Source organism: Macrobrachium nipponense, chromosome 39 (assembly GCF_015104395.2).
Source record: "Macrobrachium nipponense isolate FS-2020 chromosome 39, ASM1510439v2, whole genome shotgun sequence".
In the NCBI taxonomy this organism is placed as follows: Eukaryota; Metazoa; Arthropoda; class Malacostraca; order Decapoda; family Palaemonidae; genus Macrobrachium; species Macrobrachium nipponense.
The window spans coordinates 10,783,189-10,803,978 of NC_061099.1; the positions used below are offsets into that span (position 1 = coordinate 10,783,189).

General features: G+C 40.6%; 2 protein-coding genes across 3 annotated transcripts in view; both read right to left on the reverse strand.

Moving 5' to 3' along the window:
• LOC135210110 (vascular endothelial growth factor receptor 2-like) overlaps positions 1-20,790 on the reverse strand; it is a 131,000-nt gene that overhangs the window by 68,767 nt on the left and 41,443 nt on the right. The window lies entirely within an intron of this gene.
• The window catches only part of LOC135209903 (protein regulator of cytokinesis 1-like), a 29,063-nt gene that overhangs the window by 7,205 nt on the left and 1,068 nt on the right, over positions 1-20,790 (reverse strand). The window contains exons 2-11 of the mRNA XM_064242644.1: positions 9,525-9,651; positions 8,907-9,053; positions 7,769-7,882; positions 6,262-6,420; positions 5,115-5,279; positions 4,539-4,686; positions 3,463-3,683; positions 2,730-2,888; positions 2,410-2,601; positions 1,030-1,167 (exon numbers count right to left, since the gene is read on the reverse strand). Coding sequence (XP_064098714.1) covers positions 1,030-1,167; positions 2,410-2,601; positions 2,730-2,888; positions 3,463-3,683; positions 4,539-4,686; positions 5,115-5,279; positions 6,262-6,420; positions 7,769-7,882; positions 8,907-9,053; positions 9,525-9,651 — 1,570 coding nt within the window. The remainder of the gene's footprint in view (positions 1-1,029; positions 1,168-2,409; positions 2,602-2,729; positions 2,889-3,462; positions 3,684-4,538; positions 4,687-5,114; positions 5,280-6,261; positions 6,421-7,768; positions 7,883-8,906; positions 9,054-9,524; positions 9,652-20,790) is intronic.

The window sequence follows — 20,790 nt, forward strand, 5'->3', positions numbered from 1 at the left end:
TTTTATCACAATAAAACTCAAAGTGTACTGACTATTACTATTAGCTATTACTAATTAGCATCCTGGTTTGTAAATATTCAAGTAATATTCTTCCAAAGACATAAATTAAATGTCAGATTTTTGTTAAGCCTTTGCAGCCTCAGGTGCTTGAGTGTCTGGAAAATCCAGCTTCTTCTTATCAGTTAAATTTTACTATCCATAATTCAATATGAATTGCCTTTCACTGAACTCTCACATTAAAGCTTAAACTCTTTTTAATCATATCAATAGTATCTTTATCTGACATACTAAGATCCTTATTCAGAAATATTTCAGAATCAGTATATAAGGTAAAAAAAAACATTAAAACACCCAAGCAATCATAAATACTAGCCTTATTGCATGTAACACAAACAGATCAGTAAGGTAAGCCTGATTCAAACTCATATGGAGGTTTACAGGTTTATAAAGACACAGAAAGACCCTGTCTTGGGGTTTAAGGGCCCTAAGGAACCTCCTACTAAAATGCTGGAAAAATAGAAACCATCTCTTTTCTATGAAGGTTCCATGTCAAGTCAATGCAGATGAAGACATAAAAGAATCTTAAGCAAAATGTGGCAAAGGTAGCTCTCCTTCAGTCACAATTATAAAGGAATTGATAAGACATAACTCCCAGTGGCATAATAAGCCTTTCTAAATTATAAAATGCATTAAACATGACATTCCTCAGATGCAAAAGCTTCACACACAGATAGTCCCATAGATAGGCGCATGCAAGTTAAAGTAAGTGCTTCTGGAACCACAATCAGCTCATATAATTTAGTTGTAATGCCTCTGACACCATAAGTTACCCATCTTTTCCGTGACTTTACAAAGGTACGCAAAAACATATATAAAATAGTTGAAGTGTTAAAATATATGCTCCCGAAACCAAATTCAGTTCATATAACTCAGTTGTTATGCCCCAGACACAACATAAGATATATTACCCATCTTTTTCATGACCACAAAAATAAATAAAAGTAATATTTTAACAAGGAATATGCTTACCTCAAAAGTATCATATGTTATGGTTGACTGCAACTCTTCAATTGGTTTATGAGACCTACCAGAAGGCTTAGAAACAAGTCCTTCAGGAACTTGGCCATTTCGCTCTGTCAGTGGTCTGGCACGAGGTGTTTGCATGCCCTGAAATTGTATGGATGTGGGACTATCATAAGGTTTCAATATTAGTATACAGTACTCCAAAGTAAACCATTAAGACATCCACAACATTGCCCCTAATATCACAGAGATAAAGTTGAAGTTTTGCAGTGACAGTCATTAATATAAACTGGGCTAAGATATTTTAGTCCAGTTTATGAGTCAACAATAGAATTTTTCGAAACTTTAGTTAAAGATACCCTGTCTCCTGCAGAATCACTACTTACTGCAGCATTTATTTACACCAAGATGGTGCAGGAATTTTTCCCATTTCTCTACCCCTTCCCTAACCAATTATTTATGCCTTCTAAACCTAACAATCACTATATTAAATGAACAATAAACATCATACCACTTCACAAAAAACAATGTATCCTTATCTTTCATCATACACTTTAACACTACTTCATTCCCAAACATTGCATTATGATTTTAAGAAAGTTAAACATTGTAGACACAAATTTCTACTAAAAACATAACAGGCTGTTGTTTTCTCATTTGTAAGCTATTGAAATGGGCTATTTAATATGGCAGTATGTTGCATATAACACCAGTAGACAAAAATTGCTATTAAAAATACATAAAAAAAACTGTTGTTTGTCTCATTCATAAGCATTCAAATTGACTGCCTTGCACATAATTCAAAATGATTACATATTTTTACATACAGTATTCTTATATGCTTTGGCCACTGTCAAGTTCTCCAAAAATCAATTATTAATATTATAAGAAGTCATTTACATATATGATGTTACTTAACTAGTGGATTTGTTATTCAATCTGACCACCCATTTACTGGAGAGGAAAAAAAAAAAAAAAAAAAAAAACTTTATGCTCCTGATAAGTATTGTAACAGTTTAACACATATCTGAGATCCTACAGTGAATATCCTATAGTGAAATATTAATAATCAACTTACTCCTCCAGTAATGTTTTCCTTAATAGTTTGTATTTTGTGTATTACAGTGTTATAAAATAATTTAGCAAGATCACAGACTCACACTGCCAAATTTATTTAGCCTATCAAGTGTAATTACTGTAAATCCTCCTTGAAACTCACAACAGATTCAGATTCTATCAGGATTATCTGGGATTTCAGATTAACATGAGGTCTATAAGTTTCTCGAAACATAACATCTGGTCACATTAAATTACCTAACAAATTTGAAACACTACCAAGTACAATGGCATGTAGTAAATAAGAATAGTTAACTTTGTATTACTTGCCTTCAAGGGGGAAATGCTGGGTGGTAATTTGGTGGGTGAAGGATTTGGGGCTAGATTACAATGTTTTGGCTTCTTAGAACTGACAGGATCCTCTCCACCATGCATCCTCTTTCTAGATAAAACTGGTGTCTTTGCCGGAGTAGTACCTTTGTACATGCGTGGTTTAGTATCAAGGTTACTCTTCTCATTTTGCTGGAGAAAAAAAACAGACAAGGTCACACTCTCACAGGCTCAAAATTTACATCAAAGAGCATAATATACGATAAACCAATGCATTAAGCATACAAATGAGTACATATTTTCTTTTACACATACTGTACCTTCTTGTTCTTTTCTTGTTCTCTTCTAGCTTCATGTTTTTCCCACAATGATTTGATGTGTTCTTCCAGAGGTGTTCCATAAATGCCAAATGGCTTGCCTTCACGTTCCTCCCATTCCTTTCCGAGCTCTATGAGGCGTGTTTCCACTCGCGGTAATTCCTAAGGGACAGTATAAAATCTTACAACAAACACCATGCCAATAATTTTCCTATGGAGAGAAAATATTCATAAAAGAAAAAATGTCAAGCCATGAATTTCACATGAACCAATAAGGAACTTTGAACTGTTAAATTCTGTCTGCAATTAGAATACCTTAAGAGCATAGAAAGACCAATCTACAACTTGGTTTCGAATAACGCTGTAACTGTATGTGTAATTGCTACAAAATATCCAACAACCCTACTGAAACTTAAGCGCAACAAGACTTGTGAATGTGGCTTCAAAATTTTTCTTGTTAAACTCCTAGCAAATTAATCCAAGAACATAACACAAATCTATAATAATCTGGCTATAAAAGGGGAAACACTATACAGATTATCTGAAGGTTGCTAAACTATGCTAGACTAGGCCACCAGAATCAAAGCTTAATGTACATTAATTAATACCACACAAAAGAAGAATTACTAATGCAATATTATAAATATTAATTGTATAATGTTAACACAATTTCATCTTTCTGACACTTTTGCTCATTAAACAAAACTTGAGGAACACTGTTATCACGTATACTTACAGTTCTCACTTTCTTTTTGGCTTTCTCCTCCTGGAGTAGTGCTCCACCTCTTGTGTTGAAAAGGCGACTTGGATCTTTGGCTTTCTCTTCAAGTTCCCACATCTGAACATATAAGCTCAAAAACTGATTGACCATTTCTAATATTCCATAATGCTCTTGATGGAATTTTTTCCATTTCTGAACTTCTTTCTCATACGCATCAAGGACCGCTTCATCAGTACCTACAAGTAAATGACATAAAAAGAAGTCTCTTATAGTGGAGGTGGCTAAAAACATATTATGAAATATGCTTACAAAGAAAATACATTTACACCCTAACAAAAATCCAGAATTAGGAATCTACTTATTCACAAGTTGACAATCAATTTCTAACCTCAGAATGCATAGCAAATGTAAATTTTAACTTTCTCCTAGTTACCTAGGAATGAAATTACAGAAATTTCTCTTTGCTATCTAGGAATGTAACTGCAGATATTTTTCTAAGTTAACTAGAAATGTACACTGTAACTACAATTACAATGTACCTCCTGCAATAAATAATAAGAGCTCAAAAATAGGACTTCCAATATGAAGTAGGAATACTGTATGAAGAAAAAAAAAAGACAGAAAGAAAGAAAGAAAAAAAAAATATATATATATATATTATATATATATATATATATATATATATATATATATATATATATATATATATATATATATATATAATCTTATATTATTACTGTGTATACACTAGTCATTTTAGAGCTCTCCAACCTTCTCTATACATATAACAACTAAGTGGGGACCAAAATCGGGAAACCAGTTTTTATGGTGAGGAGAAAAAACCAAGCAAGAGACATGCACCAGCAGGAATGGTCCAGAAGGCAAAAATTACAAGGAAAGCATCAGAAAATAATCATATAATCAGTATAAAGCATAAGAGATATTGGCCTAACAGTACTATAATTTATGGCTACATACTGTCTATAACAAAAAAATTTTGCCTACTCTGTTGGTGCCATAGGTTTTACTAAGGCTAGTCCACTGCCTCATGAATGCAAAGGTAAGTTGTGAGCGTGAATTGTACAACATACCTGGATGCGACGATGTGAAACCTTCACGTTCCAATTCCCCAACAAAGCACTTCTCCCACCATTCTGTCAGCTCTTCTTGCAATTTCTCAATGAACAATGAGAGGTTTTGCTGGCGCAACACTCTGAGTCTCCTTAATTCTTCCTGTAACTATTTTATCAAAAATAATTGATTAACAAAATGTTTTATTGGGGAAAAACTCTCTATCGCGAGAGTATATATAATGTTCTTAAGGGTCCACAATAATACAAAGTGTTAAGAGCCCGTGTATAATTTTTAAGACTTTACAAAAAGCTTTCGAACCCTTCCCTGGGTTCATCTTCAGTCCAAATGAACAATTAATTACAACATGTACAGAGGTAACTAATTGTTCATTTGGATTGAAGATAAACCCAGGGAAACGTTCAAAAGCTTTTTGTAAAGGCTTAAAAATTATACACGGACTCTTAACACTTTGTATTATTGTGGACCCTTTAGAACAAGATGTTTTATGTATGTCATTTTCCAAAAGTCTTCAAAGGCTAAAAAATTCATTTTTACAAGATACAAATTTTATGATCTGTACAGAAAATATGTACCTTTGCAATACTTGAAGGAGTGTGCTTAGGTGCTGTAGCCAAGAATGCCTCTTGCTCCTCCACAGGAACCTGAAGGAGATCCCACAAATGCTTTATTGTCTCGCGTAATTCCAAGGACTTTGCCTCGTTCTCCCGAACTTTGAATTCCAGGTCACTGTGAACTGTCTGAAATTGAAAATATATGACATTTTCATGAATCTGTCTCACAATTGATGTTGCCGAGTCAGAATCAGAAAAATTTACAGACTTTGATTCTTATCTTAACTTTGAAGTTTTTGTAGTAAGATATACTCCAGATTTTTTATGTGATATCAATTCAGAAACTTTGAATAAAGGACCCCCCCCCCTTATTTTTTTAACTTTTGTTTAAAATCACCCCATGTTGTAATATCTCTAATAATAGAAGTGTCTCAGTAACACAACTATAGTCTATAAACCCAAAGTACATCAGATTACATGAAAAAATGAAGCCTAATGATCTGTGCCAGAAGCAGTGAAAAACTTTGCATGTTGTGTGCTTTCAGTTAATGTATAAAATATATTAAATCTAATCTGAGGTAAAGGAGCTGGAGTAAGTGATACCATTAACTACTGAGCCAGAATCAAAGTTAAAGCTTTTGAGTAGCACCTATGCAACCCTATTCACAACTCAAAACCTCTATTTATACATCCATTCGGCACAGAAAAACTGAGTGGTGATTCCCTGCTTAATGCAAGTGAAGAGCTGGTTTCTTATTTAAAGGTGAGAAGAAAACAATATGCCAAGTAGAAGCCTTCACTAAGCCAAGTTATGAGGCAAAGTTAGTATGTTGTTTTCAACTTGGTGAAATGGAAGCAGCTTATTTATTTACACAATTCAAGAGGAGTGGGAAGAAGCATTCTCCAGTAAAATCCAGCAAAAAGTGCCCAGCAGCAAACAATAAAGAAGACTCATTAGATGTCAAACCCACAAAACCTGGTAGTAATCTGTCAGCAAAATAGTAACATATTTCCCACATGTCTTGAAAAACAAGTTTTGTTGTTTAGGTTTTCAAAAACCTTGAAATCTGAGCACATCAACCTGCCAATGATTGAATAAACTGGTAATATATAAACTGCTTTGAAGTTAAGAGGAAAATTATCATAGTAAAAAGTGCCTTAGGCATACCCTTAACTGCTGCATATCAGCCTTTCCCAGAGGAACATCTTCATCTTCATCTAAACATACTACTTGCTGTAAAAATGAATCTTCGGGAGACTGCTCTAGCTCCTGTAGGAATTCCAGTACACCTACTTTCAAAGTGGCAAAAGTTCTCTCTCTTTCTTCCTGAAATGACAAACTTAATAAAAATTCCATGTAATTATAAAAGAATGGTACATTGTGTATATCACACAGAATATAATTTCTAAAATTTTAAAATTCTGTTTTTCCTGTCAGGCACACACCTAAATACTGTTACGATGAGGTAAATGAGCCTGTGTATAGTGCTATATTATTAATTAGTTAAGTTATTTATATACTTATTAGTTTATGTATACTATATTTAATTAAATAATTTGTTCTTACTTATACAGCCAACATATAACTTTTTCTAGAAAAAAGGCATAGTTAATACAATGTGCATCTTATACGCTGAAGCTCAAGTGTACAAGTTTAACCTACAGGCTATCAGCATTCTGTTTCATGATGAGTGACAGCTCCCATTCTCAGATGTTACATTGAACTACTGTTCCCTTTTAACAGACTCAAAAGGTACGAGGGCCATGTAATGAAATCTCAAGTGGGAGAAATTTTTTTTAACTAGGTGATAGCAACTACTGTACAGTATACGTAGCTGCTACTATTGCAGTACTTTAAGTAACAACAGAAATGCCTATGCAGACAGGGTTTTATATATCATCTAAGTAATAGGCTACTGGTATCAACAGTTTTATTTATACATTATGCCTAAGTTGCCATGATTCTACTGACGGTTACCAACCCGAGAAGAGCCTTATTACGTGCAGAGGTCCGGGTAAACTAAACCTTTATAATAATAATCTACTGATGGTTACATTAGGCTAGCTGTTGTCAGATGTCAGTCAATATTACTCAAGGTGATTATACAAGCCAGTCATCTCTGCTTCACAAGTGTGACCATGAGGAATTTATATATTACCTACATCATAAGCAACTACCTTCACCATTCATAAAATGTAATCACTGCATCAGTCATTTTGTCTCTACTAGTAGAGTTTAGCATTTTATTAGCTTTCATCAACTTCCCCCCAACTTTTCCCCTCCATTGCTTCCTTAACACAATCGCCAACACTGATGTTTATTGTTTAACTTGAATGTACACACCCTATTACTGTACCTTTATATTTGTATTAGCATTGCAAAACATCCTGAGTGCATCTAAAATGCATAGCCAGAATAACATATCAGTGCTTGAAGAAACACATGAACACTACCAAAATGACAACCGATTCTAAGGAAAAACTTCCCCTGTTTAACCTTCAATCATTATCTACATTTGTAAGCATAATAACCTTACATACATAGAACAACTTACTAATTTCTAAGGGACATAATTTCAATACTAAACAAGGGAAAAAGTTCTGATTAGCACTTGAACTTTTAAAGTCCTCTGGATTACAATGCTGAAATAAATAGTATAGTAAAACATAATTACCTTTTCTTTTTCCATAGACTTGATGTGTTTTTCTACATTACTTAAATCTTCTAAAGTTGGCACAAGATTTTGTGGTATGAAGTATGGAGTTTCACACAATAATTCGCAGAGGCCCTGTAAAAATGGTAAGCATAAGAGATAGTTGAACAAACATGAGAGAAAGATAAAAATTTGTTTTTCTTTCTTTTAATTAAAGTAAATCAGATTGTTCTGAAACTTCAATTACAATAGCAGCCAATAATGACAACATGTATCAAGGTCATTGAAAAATTAATCTAAACAATTATACTGACCAGTCAGCATTATTTGTTACCAGCCACCTGTTGACAATCTTAGAATGTATTTCTAAATTATACATGCAAATGACTCATAGTATTCTTAACAAACCTATATTTTCATAGTCATACCCTAATTCATGTCCATATAGCAATACAGATCTTACTTTTGTATGCAATTGCAGTATGTCAGATTTTCCAAATCTTATTATTTAACCTCCCACTTCTTTGAACTGTCCTTTTTAGTCTTTCACTAAATTATAACTTTACAGAACCTGTACCAGATATCAATTTTCTTATCATCATCACTTGTTATTTCATTCCTTTGTACATACCCCATTACCTTTGCTCTTCTAGATTTATTCTCTATACTACCTCTCTCAATAGTACTATAAGCATTGCATTAAGCAAGGTTTGTAAATCTTGTCGTGTTTTGCGGACTAAAACAGAATCATCTGCAAGTTCCAATATCTGCCAACTTTCTATTGATGTAAATCTAAACCATCTTTTCTAACTCCACCCACTTTTTTCATTACAAAAATCTACGAGAAGGGCAAAGATGGAAAAAACATTCTTTTGTAGTTTTCCACTACTAAACTGCAAATTTCTTTGACATTACCCATCAACATTAACTGCATCTACGTACTTTGTTCATGGATAATTTCTATTAACTTTAAATATTTAACAGGATTACAATAGTGAACAGTTAAATAGTACAATTTGGAATTGATATTGGTCTCATGAGAACATTCAACCAATATCTGGGGAGCAGGCGGTGAGGCTACTATGAGTCGAGGGTTTGTATTTAAGAACACTGCAATTACTGTACACAGATTCCTAAAATTAATAGAAACAACACCTGCCTCATCCTTCTCTTGCAATTCCTTCAGTGTCTCTAGTCTCTCTTCTTTCATTTGCTCTAGTTTATCTAAGCGTTCTTGTAACAGGGCATCTAAATCGAGAAGAGCCAGACCATCAACACCATCTTCTGGCGGTGTTACACAAAGTTCCTGTAAGAGGGGAATAAGTAAAATTTCCTGCAATGTGCTTACCTTAAATTTATAGTGATATAAAAAATGACATTAGAAAAGCAATCGTATTGAATTATATTTTCATTAGATATGTAATGAATTATCTAACATTCTGTAAAAACTTAGTAAACTATGCTTTTACATACCTTCCAAGTTTAACAAATTCATGAGTACTGTTGACAGAAAGACATGTATGAAGTTTAACAACAGTAATAACTTATTGCACATCTTATAATATGCACTTCATTTCAAAAACTTTGAAGCCTGAATTCTAGAAGCAAGTCTGTTACCCAAGAACACTAATGTGAAGATATTACAACTCTACTCAGCATTGAACTTGATGCCGTGCAAACTTTTGCTTACACTGAATCAAGTAACAAACTTTCAGGACTAACTGTGATCTGAAAAGGGAACATATCATTACAAATCTTTGAGTAAAATGCTACTCACCTCACTAAGCTTAATAATTTTCTCTGTGTTGGAAACAATTCTGTTATTAATCCTTGATTTGAGGGCCTTTTCATCATCGAGGATTCTCTGGCACAGATTCTGGGAAGGAGAAATAAGATGCAGAGTACTTTAAGAAATTTTGTTAATCACACAAATTTTTATACAAATTTACTCTGCGCCTCACAAGCAAAAATATCAGCCACAACTAATATACATACATATAATAGATGAGAATCTTAGTCAATCCACATTATTATTACTATTAATAATTCAGTAGATGGAGCCTATTCATATGAAACTGGCCCATGGGGGTCATTGAATTGAAATTCAAGCTTCCAAATAATTGGTGTTCATTAGGAAGAAGTAAGAGGAAGTAAAGTGAAATACAGAAAGATATACCACTCACTAAAAGAGTAGATATAAATAAACAGATAAATATGTATCAAAATACAAGAACAGCATTAGGTTAATGCATTACATTTTTGCTTGAACTTCTCAAGTTCCAATTGTACGACATCCTCTGGGAGGCTGTCCCATAGTCCAACAGTGAGAAGAATAATGGACCCCTGGTCCATATCCTGATAAGAGGCTGAGGGCAGCTATATTAGCACACCCTTAAGTGTTGCATCATCGGCATACTGAACAATCGTGTTTTCCAGGCCAACAACTGTATCACATGTGCTATACACAAAAAATGACAATTTGTCGAAAATTGCATTTTTCCTAACTATACAAACCTGAGGTCCTTTAACAATAGGAAGTAGCTAGCGGCAGCTGGAACGGTCGTAAGCTTCGAACAAGGGGAGAACGGTAGTTAACTGCTTGTCCGATCGTCGCGCGCCGCGCGACTGGGAGGTAAACAATTCACTTTTGCTTTTGGCCCATGCAAAATACGCAGAGTGAGGGGTGGCATGAGGGACTATATGTAAAGGACCTCAGGTTTGTATAGTTAGGAAAAATGCAATTTTCGACAAATTGTCATTTGTTCCGATACGTAATACAAACCATCGGTCCTTTAACAATAGGAAGACTCACTTCTTGGTGGGAGGAATCTGAGTCTTTTGATGAACAGACTGGTGTTCGTAATCCCTGGAAGCCTATGGGCCCGTAAGAGCGAGGGAGGGAATCCAAGCCTCCCTGGTCGTAAGAGCGATGGGAGGGATCCAAGCCTCTGTCCGATTGATCGGGGTGTGCACCGCAGGATCAATGGTCAGACCTCTGGGCCGAGTACTAAGAGAGAGGCAAGCGTATCTCTTCGTACCAGCAAGCAAGAACTTGTTCCTGTTTGCAAGAGGCAACATAAAGTATGGGTTGTCTCAAGCTGGCATCCACTTCCTCCCCCTTGTTGGAGGAAGTGGTGGATATACGCTCCTATCCCTAGTGAAAGGGATAGGATGGGGCTCTGTTGAGTAGCTCACCTGCATCTTGTCCTTATCCAGCAGGGTGATGACCGTGTCCCTCTAACCACAGGTAGAGGGGAGAAAAAGATGGGAAGAGGAGCCAGTCACACTCTCATTACTCATCCATTCTTATGGTCACACCAGGACTCGATGCTGTTCAGCCTGCGAGGGTCTGGGTTCGCTACACAACGTGTTGAGCAGCCACCACGGGTCCCAAGGAAAAAGATCCAAGGACCTGTGGGCAATATCCCGAAGGTAGAAGGAGGGCATGTGGTCTGGTTGACCAGACCCCTGCCTTCAGTACCTGCGCCACGGAGAAGTTCTTGCGGACAAGGCAGCATCTCCTTCGCATCGAAGGCGGTGAAGTCCATTAGGGAGGGGATTGTGAACGACTCGAACCAATCGTCAGGGACCGAAGGGTTCTGAGTCTTTCGCTACGAGTTCGGTACGAATCGAGCGTCACGGATCCCCATCCCCTGGATGCTTGACTTCGCAGGAGAAGTCATGCAGTTCCTCAGAGGAAAAGAAGGAAATAGTCGCATGACCTATCCCTCTTCTCTACTTCGGTGATGTCCAGTACCCATACTGGTCTGTCCGTTTGCCACGAAGTCTCTCGCATCCTCCTATCCCCATGCAGCGAAGTTCTCGGTAGTGGATAGGACACCGACACTCCATGGTGGGTGTCAATGGTATGGGTACTGTTTTGAACAAGCTATTAAACGAAGTAATGATTGCTCTGTAACAACCGAACTAAGTCAACAGCGTAGTTCGTAACTGACTCGGCCGCTCTGACAGCCGCCGACTGACTGCGTTCGGTAGGAGGCAAGTTGTCAAAGCATCCGAGTAAGTCACGTGACCTTCGCCTTTAAAGGGTTATGCCGAGAGACCAACAAATAATGTATTTGTTTGTCACCAATGCCGGACAGCGAGGTGATGATTCTCTTAAGGCATGTGCCCAACAGGCGAAAGTCAATTGCCTTCTAGAGACCGAGGTCCCTGAAGATAAAACATCTCATGGTTGTTGAAATCTCAGCTAAGGAGAAAACAACACTATGTACCGTTGAAGACGAAGGTAGATATTGAATGCAACCTACGTCTTCACATATGAATCGACGAGAAGGATTCTCAAGATTCATAACCTGTGCTTACAAATGACTGAAAACGCTAACCGCTATTTCATTGCTGTCCGGTGAGAAGTCGTAGTTGCAATGAAAGCGGGGCGTTCTTCAGTAATGAAAACACAGGGGAAAGCCGCCTGAAGAACTGCTTCTCATGGGCTCTGAACATTTGGAAGTAGAACTGTTCAGGTCGGAGAGTAGGCGATGTCTTCTGACACATCTCGTAATTCGGTTGAACAATGAACAATTGTACACCTACGAATAAGAGTATTTTTGAAGACAAACTCAGATGTCTGCAAAATCATTCGCATTATCGCAGTGCGATGCAGCGGGAGACTTGTACAGACTTCTGTTACCGTGCGGTAAACAGAAAGATGAAAGAGTCCAAGAGATATCTCTGTTGAAAATTCTCGCAATGTCGAAGGCGATGGAATCTAGCGTCACAGCAGTAGATGGTCCTTCATTATTGCGAGAATCCCCGTTAATCAGAGACCTAAGTCCATGATTGTTGGGCAGAGATAGGTTCGGTAGTCAATCAAAGCAGGGCAGAGAGAGAGGATACATGACTGTGCATATCGGAGGCCCAGCTGATACTGAGCTGCTATCAGGCAGTTCAATACGCAGTAGTTGAGCCTGAGCTCTCGCTGACCTCGTCATCCTGAGTTGCCAGGTAATCCATTATTCCATGAAGGAATGCGTTCGGCTAGAACTACCGAGCATAAAAGATATGCTCGAGCAATTATAATTTAGGCGAAACGAATTTCGGTAAATATAAACGTTGAAATGGGTGGTTGTCATGAACAAAACCATATAAGTAACAGTAGGGCCTCGTTAATCACGGGGGATAGGGCCCAGAACCCCCACCCGGATAAGTAAATACCCCGTTGTTTATCCTGGTACCCCCCTAAAAATTGCTTTAAACTGCCTACTTAATAATTAACCCACCCAAGACCACTATTTCAATGTTTATAACTGCCTACTTAGTTCAAGCACCAAATATGTCTTCAACTATCACCTTAAACTAAATTCAGACAGTTTCAAAGTTATTCTTTCCTATCTTCAATTCCCCCTTCATCAGATCAGCAAACAAAAGTATAATTACCTAACAATTTCTTTCTATTTTCATGATTTGGCTGCTGCACCAAACTAAAAGTACATAGTATATCTATTTCGTGAATGAACATATTTTATGAAAAAAGACAAAAAAAAAAAACAATTTATACTGTAATGATTACAGCACCCAACTATAATTATTAATGTATAAACCAGCAAAATACAGCAATAAAAATCTATTTTTGTCTTTTTGTTTACGTTTAGAATCAGCTGATGCACGTTTATTACCGAAGGAATTATTTTGGAAAACAATTTAGTTGCTAAAAGAAACTAATTTATTAATGGAATATTATTATTATTTTAACTTTGTACATAATAGTTTATGATATTATGATACAGTAATTCATATTTCATTGAGAGATGAGAGAGAGAGAGAGAGAGAGAGAGAGAGAGAGAGAGAGAGAGAGAGAGAGATAGCACCTTGGGATGAGAGTAACTGTTGAGTAGCTTGAGAGAGCAGCTTGGGATGAGAATATGTTACTAGCTTAGCTGGAGAATAACACAATGAAATCTGTATTTTAAATATTTTTATGGTGATAAGAAATGAAACATGGATAGTGATAAGATATTCTTTTGTATACTGTTATAATGTGAAAATCATTGAGTCAACTATAAAAGTTGTATTGAAGCAGTTTCGTAAATCACAGAATAATAGATCAGTAATAAGTGATGAGAGAGAGAGAGAGAGAGAGAGAGAGAGAGAGAGAGAGAGATTTTGCTATCTACATTCATAGTATTTGAAAATTTGTAAATGAGGTGTATCCTAAAAAATGCCTTAGTCCATGGAAAAAGAAGAAGAAAACATAGTAATTAGTGAATCTTTGGTCATGATAAAATTCGAGATTTCGTTAATTTCCCGGGGATATACGTAGTATTTGGGCTCCACAAAAAAAGTAAGTAAAGTGATTTATGACAGAATTTAGAGGATACTTGCATAAAAATACATCGGTAGTTTGTAGAACGGTGTATCCACTCACATTGTGTAAATATATTATGTACCAACGAGACTAGGTTTGGTGACGTCACGGTGTCACGTATTTTTTTCGTGAATGCATATACATTTATGATAAAAAAAAATAGTTACTGTACTGCTTAGAGTACCATACTGTAAAATTAATGTAATCACACCAAAATAAAGTAATCATTGCATGCTGTAAACATGTGAAGTGTATTTTTGTCTTTTGAAAAATGCATTCCCCAAGGAATTATTCCTTGAAGAGGCTTTTTATTATGAAGATATGCCAATAATAAGATATGAGTTTTATTATGAATATATGACAATAATATATAAGGTAAAAATGATTTTATTACATTTACGCTTCGTCGCCGATGGCAAACAACAATACGATAATCTATGACAATTATCGTTTGTATGACTGCAGTGTTCAGAGAAGTTGATTAGTTATACCAAAACAATAATGAAGTTCGAATTGAAAAGTAATGTTTTCCTAAATGTTATTACTACTGTAATTACACTATTACTATTAACATTTCTAAAAGGTTAAGAATGGCAAAGGTGCTGTTAAGTGTAACTCAATGTTTACATTTCTGCTGGCCGCTTAACTACAAGTTGATGTCAATGATGTGGAATTATTTCATGAATAGGCTATAATATTATGAAGATATGCCAATAATATATAAGGTGAGAATGGTTTTATTACCTTTATTGTCAGTTAATATCATAATGTGAATCTGTTCATGCATTTGCTGGTTATCGGAACCGGACGAGGCTTAGCCTACAACGGACAAGCCCTCGATGCTGTGATATAGCCTAGATTGAGAAGTGGTCTGAGGAAAAACCCGTGATTAACTGAATCCGTGATTGCTGATCCGTGACTAAGCGAGGCCCCACTGTATATAAAATTGAAACTGAAAACTCCTGGGAGGTTGCAGGCAACCCCGAGTTGCAGTTCAATTAGAATACTTCTCTTATAAGTCGCAATCCGTAGATTAACTAGGATATGCGCCTACCCCTCGGACAATTCAACTGCTTAGTAGAATCATGTCGCGAGGTTAATATACGTAGTATATTTTGTAGGATTCTGAACAACGATCTCCGTCCTAAATTCTTTCCTTCAAGAAAACAAAATAAGGATTGGAGATCGACCACCTTCGATCTCTATCAAAGAGAGTGAAGGAGAAGTCTTCCTCGAAGGAAAGCTTCAATGGTGAACAGAATACTAAGACGATAGTTCAAGCCAAAACTGGATATTCCCGTCCGATCTTCTCTAGTCCAGGTTGGTCGCCTACTGTGAGATAGTTTCTTCAGCAGCAGTCTTCTTCCCAATGCTAGAAATTCCAGGAATTCGAGCATAGGCGAGGTTCCCGATTATCGTGTATATCGGGATTCTCGTCTCGCTCACTTTGGACCGTGGTCGGTCGCGTTAAGTGTTTGGAGATCGTAAAACTCGAACACTGAATGCGTTAGAAATTCGTAGAATTCTAAGCAGTCTGCGAAACCCCCACCGAATTCGTCAAACGATATGCGCTGGTGGTCCTCTCGATTCCCGTAGAAATCGAGAATGGGGCAGGATTCCTCCTCAACGCCGGGGCTTACGTCAGGTAGGACCCGAAGGTCCCCCCGGTAGCGCAAGTCCCGAACGTGGGATCCTACGGAGAAATCTCTGTAGGATCCCTCCCCTTTCCCTCGTAACCGTAAGGAGAGAGGGAATGGGGGAGGAATTGGATACTCGCTCGCCTTCCCAGTGGAACTAGCGTTGGAGAAGAGTAGGAACAGCCATCGCCTTGCGGCGATGGCCTCTCAGAGTCTGGGAAAACGTATCGTCAGGAGAAAACGTTTTCCCGCGGAGGGTTACGAACTCTCACTGTAGGTAAGGGTCTGCCGCCACTGTGACGTCGTCTGGGTGGGGCTGATCGCACCTGACAGGAGAGAGCCGATACCGTCCTCGACTCATTCCAGTCCTCGTCGAGGTCGAAACCTCTCAGGAGGACCGAAGAGTATTCAACTACGGTGTCCGAAGACACGTAGAAACGCCGCTGTCGCAGTAGAGGAGGTGGAAGTAGCTTGATCGAGGCGGCCAGAACTGAGAGAGCCTTCTTGTCCGGAGACGAGAGACTCTGGTTCGAGACAGAATCGGCAAGTTCCGATCGCGGCAGACCCACCGTCGGTTTGGGTTCCCTCTCGGGCCCCAAACGACTCGAGCAGGAGACGTGGGCTCTGCTGGTGGGAGCGGCAATCCTTCCGCAAGGTCATTATGCTGACGAATCAGCTTAATGACTTCTGCAAATTCCTCTGTATCTCGGGAGTAACCGTGTCTTGCGGAGTAGGGACCGTCCAGTCCCTCCAACAAGAACAGATCCCGAGATACTCCTCCTTCAGAAGGAGGAACAGCGGCAGACCCCTGACGGTCGCCTCCAGCTACTTGCGCGTATGTCCTGGTCGGTCCTAGAACCGTGCCTGGTCCATACAGCGTCATATCGGGATCGCGAGCGGCGCACCTCTCGCGATCACTCATAGGTACCTCGCTCCTCCCGGTGTAGACGAGGAGGTTGAAGGTACAGGAGAGGCAGACCTGACGCTCCCCCCTAGCTCGCTGGCAGGACCAGCGTGCTTGGAGGGCTGCTGCTGATCGTCCACCCGCAGTGGCGATCGAGCAGCAGGCCTAGCCTTGACCGCTCGCCTGGGGCGAGAGGCTCGGCTGAGAACGTCGACACTGATCTCTAGCGTCAGGCGAGCTGTTGCTGGTTACCGTCTCCGCCCGGTCCCGATGGGAGCGGCGTCAGGTGACCTGCTAGGCTCGTTGTCGCGGTGAGACCGGCGAGCGTCCTCTCGGCGCGTCGAGCCGCTGGTACCAGCCGTGGCTGGTACCGACGACCGCGGGGACCCCTTCCTCGCCTCAACCCGTGGCTGGTCAGCGACCGTCACGTCAACCCGAGCAGCCAGCTGGTCGCTGCGGAGAGCGTCCACTGCCTAGCGAGAGTCGTCTGCACGACACTCGCCAGTCTTCTGCTCCGCGCGTTCGGTCTTGGCGGCGAGCGAGCTCGAGTGTCAAGACTTTGGCTGGACGGTCTCCCGCGGGAGACCGTCCACTCGGTACTTCTCGCTAACGAGAAGCCGAGGCGGATCCTGGTTTAGCGGCAGAACCGCTAGAACCAGGCGAGGAAGTGCCAGCGAAGCTGGTACTCCTCTGGTCCCCGTCTTCTTCTCCTTGGTAGAAGAAAAGATGGGCCCTGTTTCCCGAGGAGCAAGGAGGACCAGCAGAAGAGCTCCCTGAATCGCCGGAGCGAGACGGGCCCTTAGAAGCGTCCCGAAGGAGCCTTCTTAGGGGGGAAAACCCAGGGTTACCAGCTGGTCGCTGCAAGAGCGGCCGCTGGCCTGGCAAGAGTCACCTGAGCATCTCTCACCAGCCTTCTGCTCCGTGCCGCGTCTTGGCGCCGAGCGAACTCTGGCGCCGAAACTTTGGCTGCACGGTCTCCCGAGGGAGAACGTACTCGGGATCTCTCGCGAACGAGAGACTGAGCCGGAACCTGGCGTAGCGGCATCGCCGCTAGCACAGGCGAGGAAGTACCAGAGCTAACCGATACTCCTCTGGTCCCCGTCTATCTCTTCCTTACGGAAGGGGAGACGGGCCCCGCTCCCGAAGGAGCAGGAGACCAGCAGAAGGACCCCCCGTCCCACCGGGGTGGGACGGGCCCTTAGAAGTTCCCGAAGGAGACTTCTTAGGGGGGAAGGCAGCCTTCTTCTTCTTCGGCTTATGGGCCTTAGAAGTCGAAGGGGAAGAGGCAACAGCAGACGATGAAGACGAAGATGACAGCTTCCTCTTCTCCTCGTTCCTCGTCAGCTCTCGCAGGACAGTCGTCAGGTCCTCCATCCAGGAGGGAGCGGGGCAGTTGCCGAAGCAACAGGGCCCGACTGCACCTGTCCGGAAGGACCTGGACTGGGGAAGACACACCGTGGGCAGGACCAGCATGGACAGGCACAGGAATCAGGAGCGACAGGAACAGCAACCAGCTCAGGAGCGGCAGGAACAGCGCAGCGGTAGAGCCGGTAGACCCAGAAGGACAGCCAAGCCAACAGCGGGAATCAGCGGCAGTACTGGCAGGCCCAGCGATCGCCTCGTAGAATCATCGGCAGCCAGCGGAACCTGGGTCCTGGCGGCCGCCGGTCTCCAGGGGCGAGCTGCTGGAACAGCGGAAGTCTGGGCAGGCAACACGAAGAAAACAGGCGGCGGCGGCAACCCCACCTCGGTACGGCTGCGGCCCATAGCGGCAGACGGCGTCATCGACACAGCATGGGGAGTGTAGACCAGGAGGGGGGGGAGCAGCAATAAGCGGCCGTGGTAGTAGTGGAGACCGCCCCAGACCTCGCTAGACGCTGCAGCAGCCCGTGGATGCTAGGCACGCCCTGCCTCCGCGGTGGTCCATACCTGTCCAAGGTCGTCTCCCACGGATGTAGCACCTGCGTAACATAGATAGATTAGTAAGAGGGGTTCCCTCACGCACGGGGGGAAGACATGCCCACCGAAACGCAAGGAAGACCCCAAATACAAAATACAACGAAGAAGCTGAGCGGGGGGCAGGAAGGAAGACGAAGAATCGGATACCAAGGGAGTCGCGGGAGAGCTTTCCGACGACTTCCTGGCAGACCTTCGCTTCCCCTACCCCCGCACAGCAGTGAAAAGTAATATGAAAATGAAACAGAATACTGCCCTTGCGATTCACTTCATAGAACTTAAAGGGGAAAAGATCAATTCCGGGTAAGAACGGAACTTGATCCAATAATATGATGCTATCATAAAATATATATGAAAATGAAACAGAATACTGCACTTGCGATTTCATTTTCACATAAAAAAAATCGTAAGGATCAATTCCCGGGTAAGAACGAAAATTGATCCAAATTAAATTTCATGCAAATAAATAAATGAAAATGAAAATATTGCAATTGCGAATCCACTTTCATTGCATTCTATTATACAAAATTAAAAGGCTCGTGCCGAGCGCAATCACACTCTCGGTAACGAACGCACAGGGCAAAAATATAATGAAAAGAGTACTTACATTTTTCAATTACACACTTTCGCCCAAAATACATGACTCGGCGCGAGCGCGCCCGCCCTCGGCACCGAGACATAATTCAAGGGTTCAATTCATGAAAAGAGAGGAAATCGCCGCATCTACGGCGATAACTCCATGTTGGTTCATAATTAAGTAATGAAAATGAAAACAGTGTACTTACAGTTTCATTTTCAAGTCAAACAAACCATTAGTAGAAAACACAATAAAAACAAAGCATACGACGATGAAGCGGGCAGAGAGCGATGACGAACACGTCCTTCACACCCGCGGCCGAAAGCAAAAGTGATTTGTTTACCGCGCGGCGCGCGACGATCGGACAAGCAGTTAACTACCGTTCTCCCCTTGTTCGAAGCTTACGACCGTTCCAGCTGCCGCTAGCTACTTCCTATTGTTAAAGGACCGATGGTTTGTATTACGTATCGGAACAAATAACAGTGGACCAAGAACACTGCCCTGTAGAACTCCAGACACAATAGGTCTTGGTTCACTAAAGATCCTGTCCAAAGCAACTTGTTGCTGCCTACCTGTAAGGAAATCTTGAAGTAATCCTAAAAGATAACCACCAATCACAAGCAGCACTAAAATCTATTTGAATTACTCTGCACTCAAAACGCTTATCAAGGTTCCCTTGAAAAATGATATTGTTAGAATACAATAAAGTTTTGTACATACTTACCCGGCAGATATATACTTAGCTTATGTCTCTGACGTCCGACAGAAATTCGAATTTCGCGGCACACGCTGCAGGTAGGTCAGGTGATCTACCCCCCTGCGCTGGGTGGCTTGGAGGAAATAGGAACCATTCCCGTTCTAGAACCAGATTTTCTCTTCCACCTGTCTCCTGAGGGGAGGCTGGGTGGGCCATTCATCATATATATCTGCCGGGTAAGTATGTACAAAACTTTATTGTATCTAACAATATCATTTTTTGTACATGCAACTCCCCGGCAGATATATACTAGCTGATTGACACCTTGGTGGTGGGTAAGAGACAAACTATTTACTGAATAGACAGGTAAAAACAACATACGTTGTAGGTAATAAATAAATTAAACCTTGGTTCCTACTTGTTCAGGCGGGAAGATTCCATGGCTAATGCCTAGGAATCTGCTTCGCCTCAGAGCCTCAGCGAGGATGTGACCTATGGCTAAACGAGTTCTTGTGGGTCTATCGATGGGGTCTTATCCATTTACTCGACAGAGCCTCTTACATGACAATATGCCTATGCCTAGTGGCATAATTAAGGAGACAAACACCGATCCCGATCACCTGATCCTAACACGAGGGTTAGCACTTTAAGTTGAAAAGAGTTATCCCCAAACTCCTTTCAAACAACCCAAAGAAAAAACACGACGTTAAATAAAATTTAACTCACTAGTTAAGGATCAGTATCGGCTCCCTATCCCCAGCAATGTATCCGCAGACATTATCAACCAAGAGAGAAGGATCTCTCGTAGGTTATCTTGACATCCTCGGATATGGGAAGTCAACACAGAGTTGCATCTCCCGTATGTGACAGCTAATATGTCCTTATGACATATTGTTAAGGAAAGAACAAGAATTCGGAAAAGCTCGCACTTCATGCGCTTTTAATTC